Below are 20784 nucleotides of genomic sequence, written 5' to 3' on the forward strand. Positions count from 1 at the left end.
AAACAATACGGAAATAGCAGTGTCCCAGAGGAGGAAGGCAGGGTGCAATGGTAAAGAATCTGCCTGCCAGTGCAGGAGATGCAGGAGACACGGGTTCCATCCCTGGGTCAGAAAGATCCCTTGGAGTAGAATATGTTAGCCTGGCAAATTCCATGGACAGAGGAGCCTGGTGGGCCACACAACAGTCCATGGTGTTGCAAAGAGTCGGGGACGGACACACACACATGCACACACACCCGTGAAGTTGCAGAGAGTTGGGAAGGGGGACACACATGCATGTGTGCGGTAGGCAGCCTGTCAGATTGAGGGGATCAGGAATGGCTGAGGAGATGGATAAAGAATTAGATCTTGGTAGTGACTTGCTTTCACTTCCATGCATTGCAGAAGGAAATGGCAGCCCACTTCAGTGTTCTTGCCTGGAGAATCCCAGGGACGGCAGAGCCTGGTGGGCTGCTGTCTATGGAATCGCGCGGAGTTGCACAGATTCGGACATGACTGAAGTGACTTAGCAGCAGCAGTGACTTGCTCAAAACGCGCACACCAGACACACACACACACACCCTAGATTGAGGGGATCAGGAATGGCTGAGGAGGAGATGGATAAAGAATTAGATCTTGCTTGGTAGTGACTTGCTCAAATAAAGTGAGGCTAGTCATTTTAGATGGGTGATCAACATTTACAAAGGACTGGAGATGTGAAGCAGCATCTCTGTGTGGGAAACTGCAAGTAACTGGGCATTGCCAGAGCATTGTTGAGGAGAGTATCTAGAAATAAAAGACTGGAGAATAGTATCTAACAGCCATCTTATGCTGTGTTGAGGAGTTTGGGGTTTGGTTTTGATTTTTGTTGATCTGTTTCTCAAACTAGACTACTCCTTATGTGTGTGTATACCTGTGTGCACACTGGCAAAACATGCCCCATCTTCCTGGAGCTTGAATCTTATTTGAACATTGGGGCTTAGAATAATTTATTATTATTATTAACTGTTGTATTGAAACAAAATCAGGATTTAGGGAATTGAATCTTACATTGTAGATTTTCTAGATATGTTTTAGATCATTTTAGAGCTTATTAGGACTGCTTGACTACTCTAGAAGTGTGCAAGGCGTACTGGATTTCTTTATGCAGTGAGTGGCAGTATATTGGACAAATAGTGCATTGTACACAGTTTTTATTGCCATACTTTATTCTGACATTTTCTTAAAACATTTTTTAAATAATTAGGGATATCTTATAATCTATAGTGGTACGTAAAATATAATGCAGTTTATAATTGAGGACCCTAAATTAGGCAAAGTATATCTTTTTCTCATTAGAAAGCAACAGAATCATAGAAAACTTGAAGTAAATGGAAAATGTGAAGAATAAAATAATCTCCAATCCCACCATACTTGGAAACTACTGCAGTTATTATTTTGGTATATTCCCTTCTGGCTTTTTTCTGTGTGTGTGTGTGTGTGTGTATATATATATATATTTAACAGTATATATTTATGTTTTTGGAAAATTGAGTTCATATACCATGTGCAGTTTAATCTCTGCTCAACATAGGTTGAACAACATTCTATGTAATTATTATTCAGTAACACAAGTTAAATGTTTTGTAATACTCTTTTGTATGTATATGTATTCCTAGAAGTAAAATTTATTGTGTATAAAGTATGATTTTTAAAAAAAAGACTCTAAAGAAAAACCATCTGTTTGCTTTCTAGAAGGTTAAAGAGTCTGTATGTGATTGAAATATTTAATTTTTCATAACCCTGAAACTATAAATTTTCAATCTTTCTGCGCTCATCTTTTGATGTGTTTATTTAGAGATGTTTGACTAATTTGTGGCCTATCAAAACTTACGGTGGTTTCTTATGACTCAGTTTGTCCATTTCATCCTCGCTACCCGTGCTTCTCTGAATTCATGCTGCTGCTGCTGCTGCGTCACTTCAGTTGTGTCCGACTCTGTGCGACCCCTTAGATGGCAGCCCACCAGGCTCCCCTGTCCCTGGGATTCTTCAGGCAAGAATACTGAAGTGGGCTGCCATTTCCTTCTCCAATGCATGCATGCACGCTAAATTGCTTCAGTTGTGTCCGACTCTGTGCGACCCTATGGACAGCAGCCCACCAGGCTTCTCTGTCCACAGGATTCTCTAGGCAAGAATACTGGAGTGGGTTGCCATTTCCTTCTCCACTCTGAGTTCATACTTCTCTGAATTTTAACTTTCTGCCAGCGTCACCTGGCTCAACACAGTTGTCAGTCACAAATTGTTAAAAGGATCTGGTGGTCACACATTCCTGCTTATTGGTCTTAGAAGTAATAAGGGCTTAGCAATTTTATCATTTTGCTAGTATTAAATTTCATAAGAAACAGATTAATGTTTACTTTGGGGAAAATGGGCTTGGGAGTTCTACGAATTCTTCAGTTTTAAGTACAGTTACTGGGATAGGGTTCACTCAGTGGTGGTATTTGAGAAAAGAGTTGAAGTAGTTGAGAGGGTTAGCCATATGGATGCTTAAGGATAGAAATGGCATACAGAGGAACAGCCAATGCAAAGGCTATAAGAAGTGTACCTGGCATGTTTGGACAGCAGCAAGGAATCCATTGCAGCTGGAGAGGGTTAAGCAAGGGAGAGAATAGTAGGATGATGTCAAAGAATGAAGGAAATGGGGAGCGCAGGTCATGTAGAGTCTTGTAGGCCATCATAAGATCTTTGACTTTTGCTCTGGGTAAGATGGCAAGACCTTAGAGAGTCCTAGCAGAGGAGTGACATGATCTGACTTGTGTTGTAACAGTACTGCCCCTAAGAACAGACTATTGAGAGGCAGGGATAGACACCAGAAATCAGTTAAGAAATGATTGCAGTTTAGCAGCGATTGCAGTAGTCCAGAGAAGACATGATGGTGACTCGGTCCAGCATGGTAGCAGTGTAGAGCGTGAGAAGTTATCAGGTTCCGGATATATTTCAAAAGCAGAGTCAGCCAGATAGGATGTGGAGTGTAAGATAAAACAGGAGTCAAGAATGCCCCTAGGTTTTTGCCTCAAGCAAAACTGACCCATCAGCTGACATGTTGAAATCCTAGGTAGAGGTTTGAAGTGAGAACACCTCTTCAGTCAGATACATTAAATTTGAGGTGTCTGTTAACTAAGTGGATATAATGTATAAGCAATTGAATATATAAATCTTAAGTTTCAGAGAGAGAGTTCTGAACTAGAGAAAAAAAACTGGGAGTGGTTGACATGTCAGTGCTTTTTCAAAGTCCACCAAATAAGTGAGTGTAAACACAGAAGAATGCATCATGAAAGACTGAGCCTTGAGAAGATTTAGTATTAAGAAATCTGGGAGAAACCAGCAAAAGCAGCTGAGAAGAAATCATTTGATGTTGGAAAAAAATTACCCTTAGTACTGTTGTAGGAATGTAGTACCCTGGAAGTCGAGTACGTATAACAGGGGTCATCAGACTGTCAGAAACTACTGATGTATCAAGATGAAGACTGGGAATTTAGCAACATGGTGGTCACCTGTGACTTGCAGTTTAGTCCTGTATTTTGTTGTTGTTGTTGTTTTTCATTTTGACCACACCGCATAGCTTGTGGGAGCTCAGTTCCCCCACTAGGGATTGAAGCTGGGCCCTGGCAGTGTAAGCATTGAATCCTAGCTGCTAGACCACCAGGGAACTCCTTGACCAGCAGTTTTGATAGAAAGGTAATGACCAAAGACTACCCCAAAAGGATTTTAGAGCAGATTAGAAGGATTTAAACATAGAGTATAGACAGATTTTGAGGAATTTTGCCATAGTGGGGTTGAGTAATCGGGCAGTAGCTAGTGAGAGAAATGGTGTCAGGAGGTTTGTTTGTTTAAGATGGGAATGAAAATGGCATGATATGATCCTGTTAGGAAGGGGAAAGCTAGTGACACAGCAGAAAGGGGAGAATGGCTGGAGCAATGTCCTTGAGCTAGTGAGGATGACATCACTGGTCGAGGGATTGGTGAAAGAGCAGTTTTCTCAGATAGTAAAAGTGAAGAGACTACATATATGAGGGCACATGCTGGTGGTTGAATATGAATATATAATATAAATATTTAATGGTAAGTCTGTGACAGTTTTCTTTTCATTGTTTCAGGGTAGTAGCCAACACAGTCATTAGCTATGAACAAGAATCAGTGGGAGGTTTGAAAAGAGAAAAGAAAATGTGAATTATTGTCTCTAGTAGAGTGGAAGAGTGAATATACTAAAGAAATGTATGATTGCCAAGCAGAATTAAGGGCACGCTTTAAATGTTTGCGATTATGGAGTTAAAGTGGGATCTGTCAGTATGATTTTATGTATTTATCCAGACATATTCAACTACATGGGTGCTGACATCAAGTTAGCTATAGAGTTAGATTTAGCTGAAATTACGGTTTTGCCAAACTATAATGAGGCAGAAAAGAGCCAAGGCATTAAAGTTGTATGCAAGCGAGTAATTATAATGTTTGATTGTGTAATTTAAGCTGGGTAGATAAGAAAGAGAACCTTTCAGTGCAGTGAGGTACAGTAAAACCAGATCGGGTCACTGGGTTTGGAGATCTTGGTGAGCTGGGGATTGTTGGGGTTGAGTTGTTGGAGGGAATGAGCGGGAAAGTTGAGGGAGTGCTTAGCGAGTGTAGGATTTGAAATGAAGGGAGGACTGTAATTACTGATATTGATAAGATCTAGTATGTGGAAATGAGCAGCTGAGATAAAGTGGAGGACAAGATCCTTGGAAGAGAGATGTTAAAGGCATTGAGAGGCCAGGTTATTAGAAGTATCATCTGTGGGTGTGTTAAAATCCTGAAGAATTAGGAAAATCCTGGAGAGAAGGTTAGTAAACCAGAATTATCTAGCAGTGAGATGTGATGAGCTGGGGGTGAATAGATTACAGTGACAGTAAGAGGTAGTGGGAGATATAACCTTTTAAATGTGAAAAGCAAAACTGAGTAAGTGTGTAGAGATGGCAGTGGGGTTCACCTGTCCCGCGTCCAGGGCCACTGGAGGGTGAGCACGTGGAGTGTAAAGGGCACCACTGTAGAGCTGGTGGACAAGTGGGGTCAGGGGGCTGGGTTTCCATTGGAGCCGGGGTTGGCAAGCTACAGCCCACAGGCCAAATCTGGCGCACCATCTGTTTTTGGACGGCTTATGAGCTATGAATGGTTTTTATATTTTTAAAAATAATTTATAGAACATCAAAAGATTAATAGTATTTCATGATACATGAAAATTATATGGATTTCTGTGTCCGTAACTAAAGTTTTATTGAGACATAGCTATGCTCATTCTTTTCTGTATTGTCTATGATTACTTATCTGCTGCTGCTAAGTCACTTCAGTCGTGTCCGACTCTGTGCGACCCCATAGACGGCAGCCCACCAGGCTCCCCTGTCCGTGGGATTCTCCAGGCAAGAACACCGGAGAGGGTTGCCATTTCCTTCTCTAATACATGAAAGTGAAAAGTGAAAGTGAAGTCACTCAGTCGTGTCCAACTCTTGGCGACCCCATGGACTGCAGCCTACCAGGCTCCTCCATCCATGGGATTTTTCCAGGCAAGAGTACTGGAGTGGGGTGCCATTGCCTTCTCCAGATAACTTACCTGCTACAGCACAAGTTGAAAAGTTGAGTAGTTGTGACGGAAATCACACATGGCCTCTTTACTGCTTCATACCATTGCTCAGCACTGTAAATCACAGTGCTGCAGTTATAACTCAGTAGCATTCCATGTGTATCACCACACCACAGCATTTTATTTTTTTCCCATTGTCAGTGCATGCCCATCATGTCAGAACAAAAAAGGAAAAGAAACGTGGACTTGAATGTTGTTTTATTTTGCACCACAGTGAAGGGTGGATTATTTCTTCAAGTTAGAGGGTGAAGCATTGTGTTACTACTCAGTGACACTGTGGCTGTGCTGAAAGAGTGCAGTGGGCATTGACAGGAGCAGAATAAGCACTCACCGTAACATTCCCAACTCACAGGAAAGTAACAGTAAGAAAAGCCCAGAAAATTTAAAAGAGAATATCCCATCACAGCAGAATTTTCTTTACAAAATGAAGGAAGAAAAATGATGTTATGACCTTATGTAAATTTACAAGTGGCTTATTTGTTAGCCACACAGAGAAAGCTGTTTGCTGATCGTGTTTGCAGCAGCAGAGCAAATATGTATAGGGAGAATAACTTCCTTAAGACTATTAGCTTCTTGGCAAGAACAGTAGTTGCTCAAAGCATCAAGACTGTTGGGAGCAGCAGCAATAGTCAATTTAAAAGCAAGATAATTGAGTGATGAGATGTGTGACAAGGGATGGTAGTTAAAATTAGGTATGGTGCAGAAAATGGCTTAGTTGAACTAACAGATCTTGTGAAAACACAAGATGTTTAAAGCCTGTAGTTTGTAGACAGCAGCAAGTACTTTTTGGAAAGTATTTGGATCTATCATGTGTTACTGAGCCACAGTATCAGTGGTAAACCTCATTCAGTCTCATGGACTTACACATTAACAATTCTGTACATTTTTGACAGTAATTGAAGCTGAATATTTCCATTATCTTTGCATGCAGCAAGTCAGTGTCTTAGCAGTGGTAATATTTCATTGTGATTGTTTATGGATTTTTGTCCCCCAAATCTGTCTGTTGAATCCCTAGCTCCTCGGTATAACTGTATTTGGAGATAGGGCCGAACAAGAGGCAGTTCAGGTTGAATGAGATCATAAAGGTGGGACTCTGATAAAATGAAATTGGTTGACAGGGTTAGTGTCCTCACCTGCACAGCACACAAGATGTCCTGTGAGCATGCAGAGAGATGCTGGATGCCAGCAAGCCAGAAAGAGAAATCTCCCCAGAAACCAAACTTCCTGGCCCCTGACCTTGGCCTTTGAGTCTCTAGAACTAGGAGAAAATGAAAGTCTGTTTAAGCCACCCAGTCTGTGGTATTTTGCATGGTAGGAAGAACTGACCAAAATGAAGATTTTTCTTGATGAAGAGAACCACTCCCAACTGTCATTGAGTTACCACTGAACACTGACTTTGGACATTAGTTTTTGCTTTAACCTAAAATTACAAGGCAAAACAGCACTTCTTTGCAAAACTGAAATGTAATGAAGTCATTTTGACAACTAATATTGTCTGAATCGCAAGTAATGTTGAGCAGCTTTGTAACTTGTGCTGTTAGAAATTAAAAGAAGCAGCGAAATCTCTACTTCCACATAAATTTGCAGCAGACATATTTTCGGGGCCCATAACTACAGACTTAATATCCTGTTTATGGCTCTAAACTTGGTATAACCAAAGCCAGGGGTCTTTCTCAACTCCATAGGCTATCATATAACTCATTATCTGGTTCATGACTTCCTTATTTCTCATCTAGAGTATTATAGTACTCTTAAAATACTCCCCACCCCCCAGCCTTTCCTTTATTGAATTTATCTTTTGCATAGTCGCTGGAGTAGCTGAAATGCAGATTTGACTGTATTGTTTCTATACCTCTTTCTTTTCATGGCTTCCCGCACAGAGTGGTGGTTTTCAGGTGGTGGTTCTAGTTCCCAGCAGACCCCACAGGACTCTTCAGGGCTGCGGTAAGAGAGGTATACAAAGCAGTTCCTCTGCTACCACCCACCGCCATGATCCTCTTGAAGCAGAGCATTTTCATCTCTCTTCATATTGTACTGCTTTTAAACTTTAATGTGAAAAATATTTTTTGTTGATGAAATAATAATTTTACAGCTATTGGCCTATAGGTAAAGTTCAAGCTCCTAATTAACTAGATTGGGACTCTCCAGCCTCTCTTTGCAAGTCCTTCCCACAGACTTGATGCCCCAGCAATGCAAACAGTTCTGCTGTGCCTTTGCTAATATTTGCCCATCTGCCTGTTAGTCTCTCTTTTCTTTTTCCCAACTAGCTAACTGCTACTCCTTTTTTCTTTTTTTTCAATTATTAAGCCTTGTTTCAGGTTCTGTCACCTCCAGAAAGCCTTTTCTCGCTATCTCCCTCTCAGGCAGGCTTAGGTTAGGTGTCATCCTTGTTATTCCACAAACTCTGTGCTTGTACTTTATTTCCCTTTTTTGCAGTTTTTGGTATTATTATTTGTTTGTTTGTTTCTGTTTCATCTGAAATCCATAAAAGCAGAGACTATGTTTTTAAAGTTACATTTCTGTATCTACAGTGATTACTGTAGACACTGCATGGTTAACACAAATGTTTCTGCAGTAAATTGATTATTGTTTATATCTTGCTGATGCATTTCCAATAGATATGTGATCTAAAATCAAATGTACTTATATTATTCCTGTGTGGAAGTTTACTCTCTGTTGCATGTGTTTATAGGCCATAAGGTATACAAACACACGTTTAAATTGTGCATTTCAGAAGAAAGACAAGATATTATATGCAGCTTTTATTAGTAACTAGAACTTAACAGCTGCCCTGTATTTTGTACAACTCTGAAATGTGAAGCTTTTCCATGTAATCTCATGCCAATGTTGACCCATGTGGATTAAAATAGCCCTATTTTAATCTATGACCAAATTAGGAATTAGAATATCTACCCAGTGGGGATTTTAAATTATTGTAGTTTGTAGTGTGACAGGTTTGTATAAATAATTGCAGATTCCCACTGTGTGTTTTAACTTAAAGTCTCCATTCAAATAGAGAAATATAATAAGTATGTCATTCTTTAGCATGTTTATTTTACCTTTGATATTTTAAATTATATCTTTTTAAAAGGATTATCAAAACTGACTTGATAAAAAGATTTGTTTAATTAATCTAAAATATCTACCTGTGGCCCGTTGGTTCAAAGTTGATATATACTTAAAATACCAGGAACTAATGAACTGATTATCTTCAGTATATATGTAGTATATGTTTTTTTTTTTTGGAAAAATGTTCTGGTCAGATTTTAATAAAATTTTTAACAGCTAGAGTGAAGTCTTTCCAGAATTTGTTGAAAACAATTCTCAGCACATTGAGCATTTCTCTCTTTTATAACTTCATATTTTACCTATATCAAATAATTTTTAATGCACATCTTTGTTTTTTGTTGTTTCTCAAGAACTTGAATGTTAAATAAGCAGTTTTAGTTATACTGCTTCAGTGATTTTAAATTATAAACTTTTTCTTTTCGTACAGATAAAGACACAATAAATAAAATTAGAGATTTACGAATGAAAGCTGAAGATTATGAAGTAGTGAAGGTGATTGGTAGAGGTGCATTTGGAGAAGTTCAACTGGTACGTTATTTTAATGAGATTAAAAAATCTTTTTAAAATTAAAAAATCTACTTGTTTGTTTCACATATGATGTTTTGGAAAAGTATTGATTTTATAAAAGTCTTGCTTTAAATTGCTCTAGACTTTCTTGCCTACTGATACGAAAGCCTAGAGTCTCATTCAGCAGTAGTGTGAAATATTTTCCCCAAGCATTCAGGGTAGAGAAGAGGTTTCAAGCATCAAAAGAGAAGCCTTTACTCCTGATACTACTCCATCTAAAATGCTGTGGCATAGTAAGTTTTTAAACAGGAAGTAGCATCCGTAGCAGAGTGGAGAAGGGAAGGGATGTCATAATATAGGGAATAAAGTTTTTTTTCCTAATATTACTTACGGTATTTAAAGCCTTAACATGATCTTACTGGGGTAATTCAGAAGAGACGTTAAAACAGCCAGACAGTAATGTTAGATTATTTAGTAAATTGTTGTGTAAACGCTGATCTTTAAATGTTAATGAAAGGTTCATTATTTTCCATTTCAAAGGTAAGGCATAAATCCACCAGGAAGGTATATGCTATGAAGCTCCTCAGCAAATTTGAAATGATTAAGAGATCTGATTCTGCTTTTTTCTGGGAAGAAAGGGACATCATGGCTTTTGCTAACAGTCCTTGGGTTGTTCAGGTATGCTTTTGCTGTTGTTTCATTGCTGTTGTACTGGCTTGTAACTTAACATATCTGAGAAGCTGACTTTGGTTTTTAGTGAACAGTAAGAGAATTTATTGGCCGTTATAAAAGTAATGTGTCATTTTTAAAATCATAAAATTTAATGTTACTGAATCATCTCTAGGAAGGAAGTAAATATTTGTCTCTCATTATATGGAATGGAAGAAAATGGGAGAAGGAAGGAAAAAAAGTTAAGCTAGGCCTCCAAATAATATTGTATTGGGTTCAGGTTTTTCAGTGGAAGGAAAAATACATCAGAAAGTCAGTAATTGTAGGTCCTGGTCTTGACTGCCACAGGCTTACCTGAAGTTGTGGCCCGGTTATTTCCATCTTTGAGCCTCAGTTTCAGTGCTCAAAAATGTGAAAGTTGGCTTAGATTGGTTATTTTCAACTGAATAGGTACCTCATTGGGAGTCATGGGAGCAAGCAGTTATTGGGATAGGTTATAATTCTGGGTTTTCTATTGCTGCTTCAATTAGAGCAGCTGCATGTTTTATTTGTCTTATATATTGGGGTTCTTATTAAGATTTCATGTGAGGGGGGTAAGATATTCTGGTTTAAAAAATGGAGTAAAACTACTAAGCTAGATCATTTCTGAATTCCGAGCATGAATTCTGTAGCTTCTTTATTTATACTATGTAATAAAAACTGTCCTAAATAAGCATAATAGTAATTGGTATAAAAAGAATATGAAATATGTTTAAGATTTGCATAATAAGGCTTTTTATACTTGAAATGTCTATTCTTGTTTGTATCAGCTATATAGAGCAGGGTCTCTCAGCCTTGGTATTGTTGACATTTTCAGCCATGTGAGGGCTTCCCCAGTAGCTCAGTTGGTAAAGAATCTGCCTGCAGTGCAGGAGACCCACGTTCCAGCCTTGGGTTGGGAAGATCCCCTGGAGAAGGGAATGGCAACCCACTCCAGTACTATTGCCTGGAGAATTCCATGGACAGAGGACTTGGCGGGTTACAGTCCATGGGATCGCAGAGTCAGACACGACTGTGCGACTAACTTTCTTTTTCCTTTCAGCCATGTGATGTTTTACTGCTGGGGGCTATTCTGTGCCTTATAGGGTTTGTAACAGCATCCCTGACTTCTGCCCAGGTCCTCCCAGTAGCAGCCCTCTCCACCCCACACACCAGCTATTAGCAACTAAAATTGTGTTCAGGCATTGTGGTGTGTTGGGGAGAGTGGGCGAGTGGGGGCTGTGGGACGCCAACAGTTTCCCTTTCTGGTTGGGAACCACTGATATGAGGAATGTTTAATGTTGTGTAAAGAGTTAAAAACATGACATAAATGTTTAAGGTTAAATTTACAACTTGTGAATTTTAATCTTTATTTTTCTTGATACATTGTCTGTAAATAGGGAAACTGCCACCAGATCAGCAATGTTCCTTTAATTATGGTGTCCGAGTGATTCACTGTACATGTTAACCTGGGATAGCCATGAGGCACCACTTAGTTTCTTATCCTTCCCTCTAAGTATATATTTTGTAATTAAAGTTACTAAGTGAAAGTGAAAATCGCTCAGTCATGTCTGACTCTTTGCAACCCCATATACTGTAGCCTGCCAGGCTCCTCTGTCCTTAGAACTCTCCAGGCCAGAATACTGGAGTTGGTAGCCATTCCCTTCTCCAGGGGATCGTCCCAACCCAGGAATCAAACCAGGATCTCCTGCATTGCAGGCAATTTCTTACCAGCTGAGCTACCAGGGAAGCCCATAAGTTACTAAATCCATAACTAAAATAACTGAAGTTACTAAATCCATAGCTAAAATCATAAAATGCTGTTAAAAAAAATGAAATACAAAAATAATTTAAAAATGTAACTGCCTAGGTAAATTAGTTATAATTTATACTTTTTCTCTAGGGCTTATTTCATTTAGTTTAGTTGTATTCTAATCTTATCGTGTTTACTTAAAATGTCCTTTTGTAGAGAATTCCCTGGTGGTCCAGTGGTTTGGATTTGGGGTTTTCAATGCCCTGGGCCCCAGTACAATCCCTAATCAGGGAACTAAGATCCTACAAGCTGCACGTCAGGGCCAAAAAAGAAAAAAAAAAAAAGTTCTTTTGTAAATTTGCTCTCCTTTTAACTTCAACCCTGGTCATATATTTATGCCTGATATTGTTGCCAATTTCTTATTGATGGACCTTCCCCTTCCTGCTTTGACTCTTTTGCCCTCTTCCTGCTTCTCTGTTGGCTGCTCCTCCTACTGACTGCAGTTGTTTACTGAGCACCTGTTGTAGTAAGTGCTTTCAGTATTCGCTATTCTCTTTTTAACAACCCAGAAAGGCAGTTAATCCCCATTAGCTACATCCTCAATTTATAGATTAAATTTGTGCTTTTGTTCATTGAACATTCATTAAGTACTTGCCAACTGCCAGGCATCTAGATGCAGACTGTGCAATAACAGTCAAATATCGTATAGTCCCAGTACAGTTCATATAGTCTCCCAAGAAGGATATAGTCACAGATAATTTGAGAGGTTATAAAATAGCCTAGTCACACAGCTAGTCAGAGACAGTTAAAACTAAAGCCTAATTTATTAGACTACTGGAAAATTGTGATATCAATATAAATTTAACATTAAACCCCACTATGTACAACTTAAATTAGAACTACAATATATCTTTGCTTAGAAGAATTGTATATCCCTTATTGAAACTGTTATAATTTTTAAAAATTCTCAGTATAAGAAATTCAATTAATACAGAAAATGTAGAGAAAAAAGCCTCCAGCTCCTCAGAAATAACCAGTTAATAATTCCTTGACATATGCAAAGTTCTTTGTGCTATTTATGTTTGTATTTATTTCCTTTTTAAAAACAGTGCTTACAACTACTGCATTTGATTATTTTAATTATACTAGTATTTTTGACAATTCTTAAATGAAACAGTTTTGCTTAATCTTAATTAATTTCTTTGTTCTTCTGTATTTGTGTAGCTATTTTATGCATTCCAAGATGATCGTTATCTCTACATGGTAATGGAATACATGCCTGGTGGAGATCTTGTAAATTTAATGAGCAACTATGATGTGCCTGAAAAATGGGCCCGATTCTACACCGCAGAAGTAGTTCTTGCATTGGATGCAATCCACTCCATGGGTTTTATCCATAGGTAAAGATAAAAATGTTTAAATTTTCTCATTTGTCGAAGAGAGAAGCTAAAAATAAGTACTTTATTTGGTTAACACATCCCCCTCTGAGTCCACTTATTCTTCCATATGACATAAGTGGTATTTCAGGATTTAAAACTTTGAAATTTGTAGTTCTAACATTTCAGTTTACTGTTGATAGAAATGTACTCTTTAATATTTCTTAATTTGATTATAAGGCTTTTATATAGTGTCCTAAAAAGTAAAATGTATAAGCTATTTTTTTAAGGTATCTTCCAGGGTATTAAATGCTTTTAATTTTTACATTCAAATTAATTTGCTTTTGATTAGTGAATAGATCATACTTCTTTGTTAGAAGGGTAGTTTCATTTGTCACCAATTGAATTTGTGCAATTACTGTGCTCAGTGCCAGGGATAAAAAAATGCAAGTGACTTAAGACCCTCTTCTAGGGATATTTATGTATTTATCTATCTTGTGTGTTTCAGTTACTTTTTATGTTTGAATGTTACATTTTTTATGGTTATTCTCTCTCAAATGACTTGATTTTCCTTTTGGAGGAATCAAACTCTGCTTCAAAGGGAATATTACATGTCTTCTTCTGAGACATAACATATGAGAGAGTCTCCCTGATGAAGTTCAGTTTATAGATGTGGAGAGAGAGCTCATGTAGTTTAAAGGTGGTCTTACCTAAACTGAGTGAGGATATCTGACCTAAAATCATTGCCTCATATAATTTTTATCAATTTATGACCCATTTCAGACATATTGTATTTTTTTTTCCCTCCTCAGAGATGTGAAGCCTGATAACATGCTGCTGGATAAATCTGGACATTTGAAGTTAGCAGATTTTGGTACTTGTATGAAGATGAATAAGGTTAAATAATTAGATTTTAATTTAGTTTTGCTAATTCAAGATTGGTGCTTTTTGCAAAATATTTTAAGAATTTAAGAATTACTAACCATATCTGGACGTGTACAGAACTGATGTGCCCTGTCATATTTGTTGGACTGAAATGCCATGGTTTCACTGTTGTGTTAGTAACTTGTAAGGACTTTATTTTTTCCCCTATTTAGGGGAAGTGTGGATTGCCAGATTTACTGAATCTTTTGAAATAACTCTGTAATGTCCACTATTTTAACTAGAAGAGGGTTTAGTTTAAATGGCACTAAATACTAATGCCAGTGTTAAAATGCAGCTTTCATAAAAACTAGATTTCAGTAATACATGTATTTCTTAGTGTTTTACTTAGCCTTGTATTAAACATGAAAAGATCTTACTACTTATTTTGGGAGTCGGTCATAAAAGATATCCATGCTCACTGATTATATAATAAATAACATGTACATGGCTGAAGTAGCAAGTATGCTGCTTTATTTTCAGTTGAAACAGTTTATATTCTTTGAAATTTATCATAGAAGAATAACCAGAAAGTTGTATTTATTTCCAAAGGAAACTTAACTGGTTAGGAGGAAAGCCCTATGTGAGAACTTTTGTATAAACATTGATAATTCTCTTGCATTAATACCAGCTACAGTAAGTAACAGGTATATATAGTTTTGTTTTTATTTTGGAGAGAGGTTTAAAATGTATAGTAAATGGAGGTCAGTGGGCTTAACACTATTATGCCCTTTCTCCATGCATGTGCCTTCCTGTTTTATATGTGTATGGTCGCTTCTTACATGGTTTTTTCTCTATTTCAAGTATAGTTAAATTGACTGACTATTTTAGTAAAAAGCAGTTAAATCACCGTTTATGTATTAATGTTATCAAGTGATTTGTTGTCAGTTTCTCAACATATTTGCCGTGACTTATATACTTGTTCTCTGCAGTTGAGATCATCTTATTGTTTCAACTGGGGGAATAATAAATAGTCTAATAAAAAAATAATAATAAGTGAAAAATAATTAATAAATTCACTGTGTCTTTCTAGTGAAAGTTATTACAAAGTAAAAGTATCTGTAAACACATACACATGAATATATTATGTATGTAGTATGTATATAGGATTAAGCTATTTATTACTTTTTGTCAAGTTTGCATTAGGTTTTAATATGATATTTTTATAAAGACTTAGAGTTCTACAGGTTACATTAAGAAAAAACTCATGTGGAATAATTGACACTTTACATTTATATCCTAATTGAAAATTTGACCTCTACTTAGGAAGGCATGGTACGATGTGATACAGCAGTTGGAACACCTGATTATATTTCCCCTGAAGTATTAAAATCTCAAGGTGGCGATGGTTATTATGGACGAGAATGTGACTGGTGGTCAGTTGGGGTATTTTTGTATGAAATGCTTGTAGGTGAGTAAAGGAGAATTTTATGTACCTCTTAACAGTTGTTCATCTCCATACTTAGACTTGGCTTCTTCTGATGAAAGATTACAATAAGTAAGCAATGTTGATTTTGTTAGTAGAAAACAGATTGATCCAAGCTGTAATCCAAAAACACATACTTTGTGTGTTTTGACAAACTTGATGTGTTACTTCTTTTTATGTATTTGGTGTATGTTTTTAGTTTATGCATAGTTAATTATCATTAAGCAGTAACATTGACTTTTCCTTTGAAGCTTATTTCTCTAAATGTATCTTAATTTGCTTTGTTTCCCTGTCAATTTGTCAGGTGATACACCATTTTATGCAGATTCTCTGGTTGGAACTTACAGTAAGATTATGAACCATAAAAATTCTCTTACCTTCCCTGATGATAATGACATATCAAAAGAAGCAAAAAATCTTATTTGTGCCTTCCTTACTGACAGGTAAATAATTTTAACATGGAACACTATTCAAGGAAACTTTCATTTTGCTGCTCAGTTTTTAAGGTCTATTTCTGAGCTCCTTTATTTGCACTGTTGAAATAAAAATGTTACCATTCTTCAAGTCTTTCATGACAGTAAAACCTGATGTAATTTTCTGATTTTTCTGGATCTCAATTACCTTACCTAAAGAAATTGGGATAGTAAAAGATTCTTTTCTGATGACTAGATCAGATTGTAAGTTTTTTCATTGTTAAAATTCTAGCTTAAGTATAAAGATGATGGTATATTTTATTGAGTCTGGTTTTGTTGTTGTTGTTCTTTTGGCCATGCTGCATGGCTTGTGGACTGTTAGTTCCCCAACTAGGGATTGAACCCAGGTAGTGAAAGGGAATTCCCTGAGGGTTTTATTTTTTTTTTTTAGAGACATATCAAAATCTCTAAAATTAGAGTGCATCTTAAGATCAATGGCGTGTACTAGTTTAATTGAGGGCATTTTTTTTTCCCTAGTGATAGAAAAATGATGATGTGTCTTCAGTTGATGCCATTTAATACTGCATTGTGTAGCTGAAATTTGTTGAGAGGCTAGAACTTAAATGTTCTTCCCCCCAGCCGAAACAGGAAAAGTAAATATGTGAAGTGATTGATGTGATAATTAGCTTGTTGGGGGAATCCTTTCACAGTGTATATGTATGAATATAAAATTGTCACAGTTCAGTTCAGTTCAGTCGCTCAGTCGTGTCCAACTCTTTGCGACCCCATGAATCGCAGCACGCCAGGCCTCTCTGTCCATCACCAGCTCCTGGAGTTCACTCAGACTCACGTCCATCAAGTCAGTGATGCCATCCAGCCATCTCATCCTCTGTCGTCCCCTTCCCCTCCTGCCCCCAATCCCTCCCAGCATCAGAGTCTTTTCCAGTGAGTCAACTCTTCGCATGAGGTGGCCAAAGTACTGGAGTTTCAGCTTTAGTGTCATTCCCTCCAAAGAAATCCCAGGGCTGATCTCCTTCAGAATGGACTGGTTGGATCTCCTTGCAGTCCAAGGGACTTGTTTCTGTCACCAGTCACATCCACAACTGGGTATTGTTTTTGCTCCATCCCTTCATTCTTTCTGGAGTTATTTCTCCACTGATCTCCAGTAGCATATTGGGCACCTACTGAACTGGGGAGTTCCTCTTTCATTATCCTATCATTTTGCCTTTTCATACTGTTCATGGGGTTCTCAAGGCAAGAATACTGAAGTGGTTTGCCATTCCCTTCTCCAGTGAAAACTGTCACAATGTAAGCTAAAAATCTTAAAATTTTATTTGCCAGTTATACCTCAGTAAAGCTGGGGAAAAGATTTAATTATATCTGGCATATACTTTTTGAAATTAAGGAGATAGTGCAGAGCTGTACAAAAAAAAGTATTATTTCCTACCTCTTTCCTTCATTAACATGGTCTTCTAGTTTCAACAAGCAATTTTTATAAATGTAAATGCACATAAGTGTCTTAGAAACAGAAATGGCATATTATATATATGTATATCTCCTTGTCGTTTACTTCTAAAATTTAAATATGAACCAGATGACTTACTAAGATTACATTTAGGGCTTAAGGTTGTATATAGTTAATATAAGTACTAGAGGGGCTTTGTACCTTTAAATATGTTTCAATTTTGGATTCACTTTAATTAAAGTTAATTTATCCTCCTTCAATATGTCCTTTAGAACCTGAAACATGATAGTTTTTGAAATTTCTGTATTTTAATATAAGCACTATATAAATGTAGTCTAATATAAAAACCATGCTGGGGTATAGAATTGAACAAGGTGCACAGCCTCTTCTCCACTATGTCCTAGCCCTTTGTGGGAAGCAGACAAACAGATGAGATACTTACTGTACAGAGATAAGTACTCTCAAGTATCATGTGCCAAAGAACCATGGAGAGGTTCCCTAATCCAGTCTGAGAGAGTCAGTGAAAGTCATTAAAAGTGTCTCATTATATCTAAAACAGTTTGTCTTTAACTCATGAAAAAGTTTGGAATTTTTGTTGTTTACAAGTGCTGTACTAAAGCACATGGTACTGAGTTCCTCCTTCCAGCTCAACTAAAGGCACATTTTAAAATGCTTTTTTTCTGTGCCTACGGAAGAGGCCAAGGATCAGTAGCTTGTGCCATTAAGCTCAGTTCAGTCACTCAGTCGTGTCTGACTCTGCAACCCCATGAACTGCAGCATGCCAGGCCTCCCTGTCCATCACCAACTCCCAGAGTCCACCCAAACCCATGTCCATTGAGTCGGTGCTGCCATCCAACCATCTCATCCTCTGTCGTCCCCTTCACCTCCTGCCCTCAATCTTTCCTAGCATCAGAGTCTTTACAATGAGTCAGCTCTTCACATCAGGTGGCCAAAGTATTGGACTTTCAGCTTCAACATCAGTCCTTCCAATGAACACCCAGGACTGATCTCCTTTAGAATGGACTGGTTGGATCTCCTTGCAGTCCAAGCGACTCTCAAGAGTCTTCTCCAACACCACAGTTCAAAAGCATCAATTATTTGGCACTCAGCTTTCTTCACAGTCCAACTCTCATATCTATACATGACCACTGGAAAAATCATAGCCTTGACTAGATGGACTTCTGTTGACAAAGTAATGTCTCTGCTTTTTAATATGCTGGTTAGGTTGGTCATAACTTTCCTTCTAAGGAATGAGCATCTCTTAATTTCATGGCTGCAGTCACCATCTGCAGTGATTTTGGAGCCCAGGAAAATAAAGTCAGCCACTGTTTCCACTGTTTCCCCATCTGTTTGCCATGAAATCATGGGACCAGATGCCATGATCTTAGTTTTAAGCCAGCTTTTTCACTCTCCTCTTCCACTTTCATCAGGAGGCTCTTTCGTTCTTCTTCACTTTCTGCCATAAGGGTGGTATCATCTGCATATCTGAGGTTATTGATATTTCTCCCAGCAATCTTGATTCCAGCTTGTGCTTCCTCCAGCCCAGCGTTTCTCATGATGTACTCTGCATATAAGTTAAATAAGCAGGGTGACAATATACAGCCTTAATGTACTCCTTTTCCTATTTGGAACCAATCTGTTGTTCCATGTCCAGTTCTAACTGTTGCTTCCTGACCTGCATATAGGTTTCTCAAGAGGCAGGTCAGGTGGTCTGGTATTCCCATCTCTTTCAGAATTTTCCACAGTTTAGTGTGGTCCACACAGTCAAAGGCTTTGGCATAGTCTATAAAGCTCAGTTTTGTAGGAGGGTCAAGAATTAGTTGTCATTGGTGTTTGGTCAGAAGTATGTACTAGAGGATAAAATGGAAATTTTATTTTTAAAATATCTTTTGGAGTTTTTTTAAGTTGCTGGTGTGAAATAAAGTTGTTAGTTGCAAAAAATATATTTACCTCTATTAAAAAACCTATCAAGAAAATTCATTAGGCTAATGAAGCAAGGAAAGTGATTCATCTGGTTATTTGTTGTCAGTAGAAAAACCATGGAAGATCGATAAATCTGTGGGGTATTTTGGTGTGTGTGTGTTTTTCTTTGGAAAAAATTCTTTAATATTCTCAATCTTCAACTTATTTTTTATGTATGCTCAAAATTATCCTGATAGTCAACATAATTTCAGGGTGACACAGAATTGTATTTATCATCTTGCACAAACTTAGCATTATGCCCCAAAATAAATATGAATTGATAATAGTAATAAAATCTTAAATGATTAATGATTTTTCTCCTTTTCTCTCTATTCAGAGAGGTGAGATTAGGGCGAAATGGTGTAGAAGAAATCAAACGACATCTCTTCTTCAAAAATGATCAGTGGGCTTGGGAAACACTTCGAGACAGTAAGTTGTTTCTTCTTGCACGTTACAGTGAATATTTGAAAGTAGTTGTGGTAAATAGTCTGTTGGAACTGCCTTCCTAAAATAAATATATATCTGATGAAAATCCAAAGCACACAAAATCTGATGAAAATCCAAAGCTGTGTAAGTGTTGTCCTAATCTAGTTAAAGAGAGACTGATAATATTGGGGAAAACATACTGCTCCTTCTCTAATGTTCCATTCAGTATGCCAAGATGAAATGTTTTATACATGTAATGGAGTTGGGCTCAGCAATCATAATGTGATACTTGATCTTTGTTGAATTGCTTTGTATAGACTTCAGTATCTCATTATAGAGGAAGTCAGTAATTAAGAGGTAATATTTCTTGTGGGGAGAAAAAAGTTTATTCTCTTGTTTTTGCTAAAACCTAAAGTATAAGGAGGTTCTATCAGAATTTAATTTGTGTTAGCATGTAAGAAATTATGGTATGCTTGGTTCCGTCAGACTTGCAGCTTGCAATGAAAATAAATAAAATTTGTAGTATACAGGAAGTTAATTTTCAGTCCATTTAGACTATTTCCCTGTTTTAAAAACAGTTGAGATTATGACAGTTCACAGAAAACCTTGTTTAATGTAGCTGAATCGAAATCATCATGGCACCAAAGGTTCCCATGATCTTTGTGGATTTGGGAGGCCAAGAATTCACCTTTCCCTTGCTGAAGTCTCAGGAATTGTTCCCTTTTTCACTTAGCAGAGAAAGACTAATGTATGTCAGCCCTTAACTTCCTGCTGCAGCATCAGCAATGGACAGTAAGTATGACATGAACTCAGCTATTTTAGAAACAGTTACAAATTAGGTGTTCCTCTTAAGATCTCCCTATCTAGTTGAGATTGCAAGAGATGATTCTTTTTAATTTTGAAGAAATAGATCATGTAGGTTTGCCAGTATTAGTGAAATATCCTTGTTATATATCATATTGCCTTCAGGTACAGTACATATATTGTACTAAGCTGTAAATCTGACTACAGAGGGAAAAGGGGAAATAAAAATTTCTGGAAATTAAGAAATGACACCACTGCAGATACTGACATTGCTGTCTGGAGAAGCTGCAGGAGCAGCGTCACCTTGAGAAACTCTATTAACAGTTAGTTATACACTGGGAAATAA

General features: G+C 37.4%; 1 protein-coding gene across 1 annotated transcript in view; it reads left to right on the forward strand.

Moving 5' to 3' along the window:
* Positions 1 to 20784, forward strand: part of ROCK1 (Rho associated coiled-coil containing protein kinase 1) — a 118789-nt gene that overhangs the window by 42669 nt on the left and 55336 nt on the right. The window contains exons 3-9 of the mRNA XM_052660315.1: positions 9126 to 9226; positions 9746 to 9883; positions 12870 to 13045; positions 13834 to 13918; positions 15209 to 15353; positions 15673 to 15811; positions 19546 to 19637. Of these exons, the coding sequence (XP_052516275.1) occupies positions 9126 to 9226; positions 9746 to 9883; positions 12870 to 13045; positions 13834 to 13918; positions 15209 to 15353; positions 15673 to 15811; positions 19546 to 19637 (876 nt within the window). The remainder of the gene's footprint in view (positions 1 to 9125; positions 9227 to 9745; positions 9884 to 12869; positions 13046 to 13833; positions 13919 to 15208; positions 15354 to 15672; positions 15812 to 19545; positions 19638 to 20784) is intronic.

The sequence above is a fragment of the Budorcas taxicolor genome, chromosome 22 (assembly GCF_023091745.1).
Source record: "Budorcas taxicolor isolate Tak-1 chromosome 22, Takin1.1, whole genome shotgun sequence".
Classification (NCBI taxonomy): domain Eukaryota; kingdom Metazoa; phylum Chordata; class Mammalia; order Artiodactyla; family Bovidae; genus Budorcas; species Budorcas taxicolor.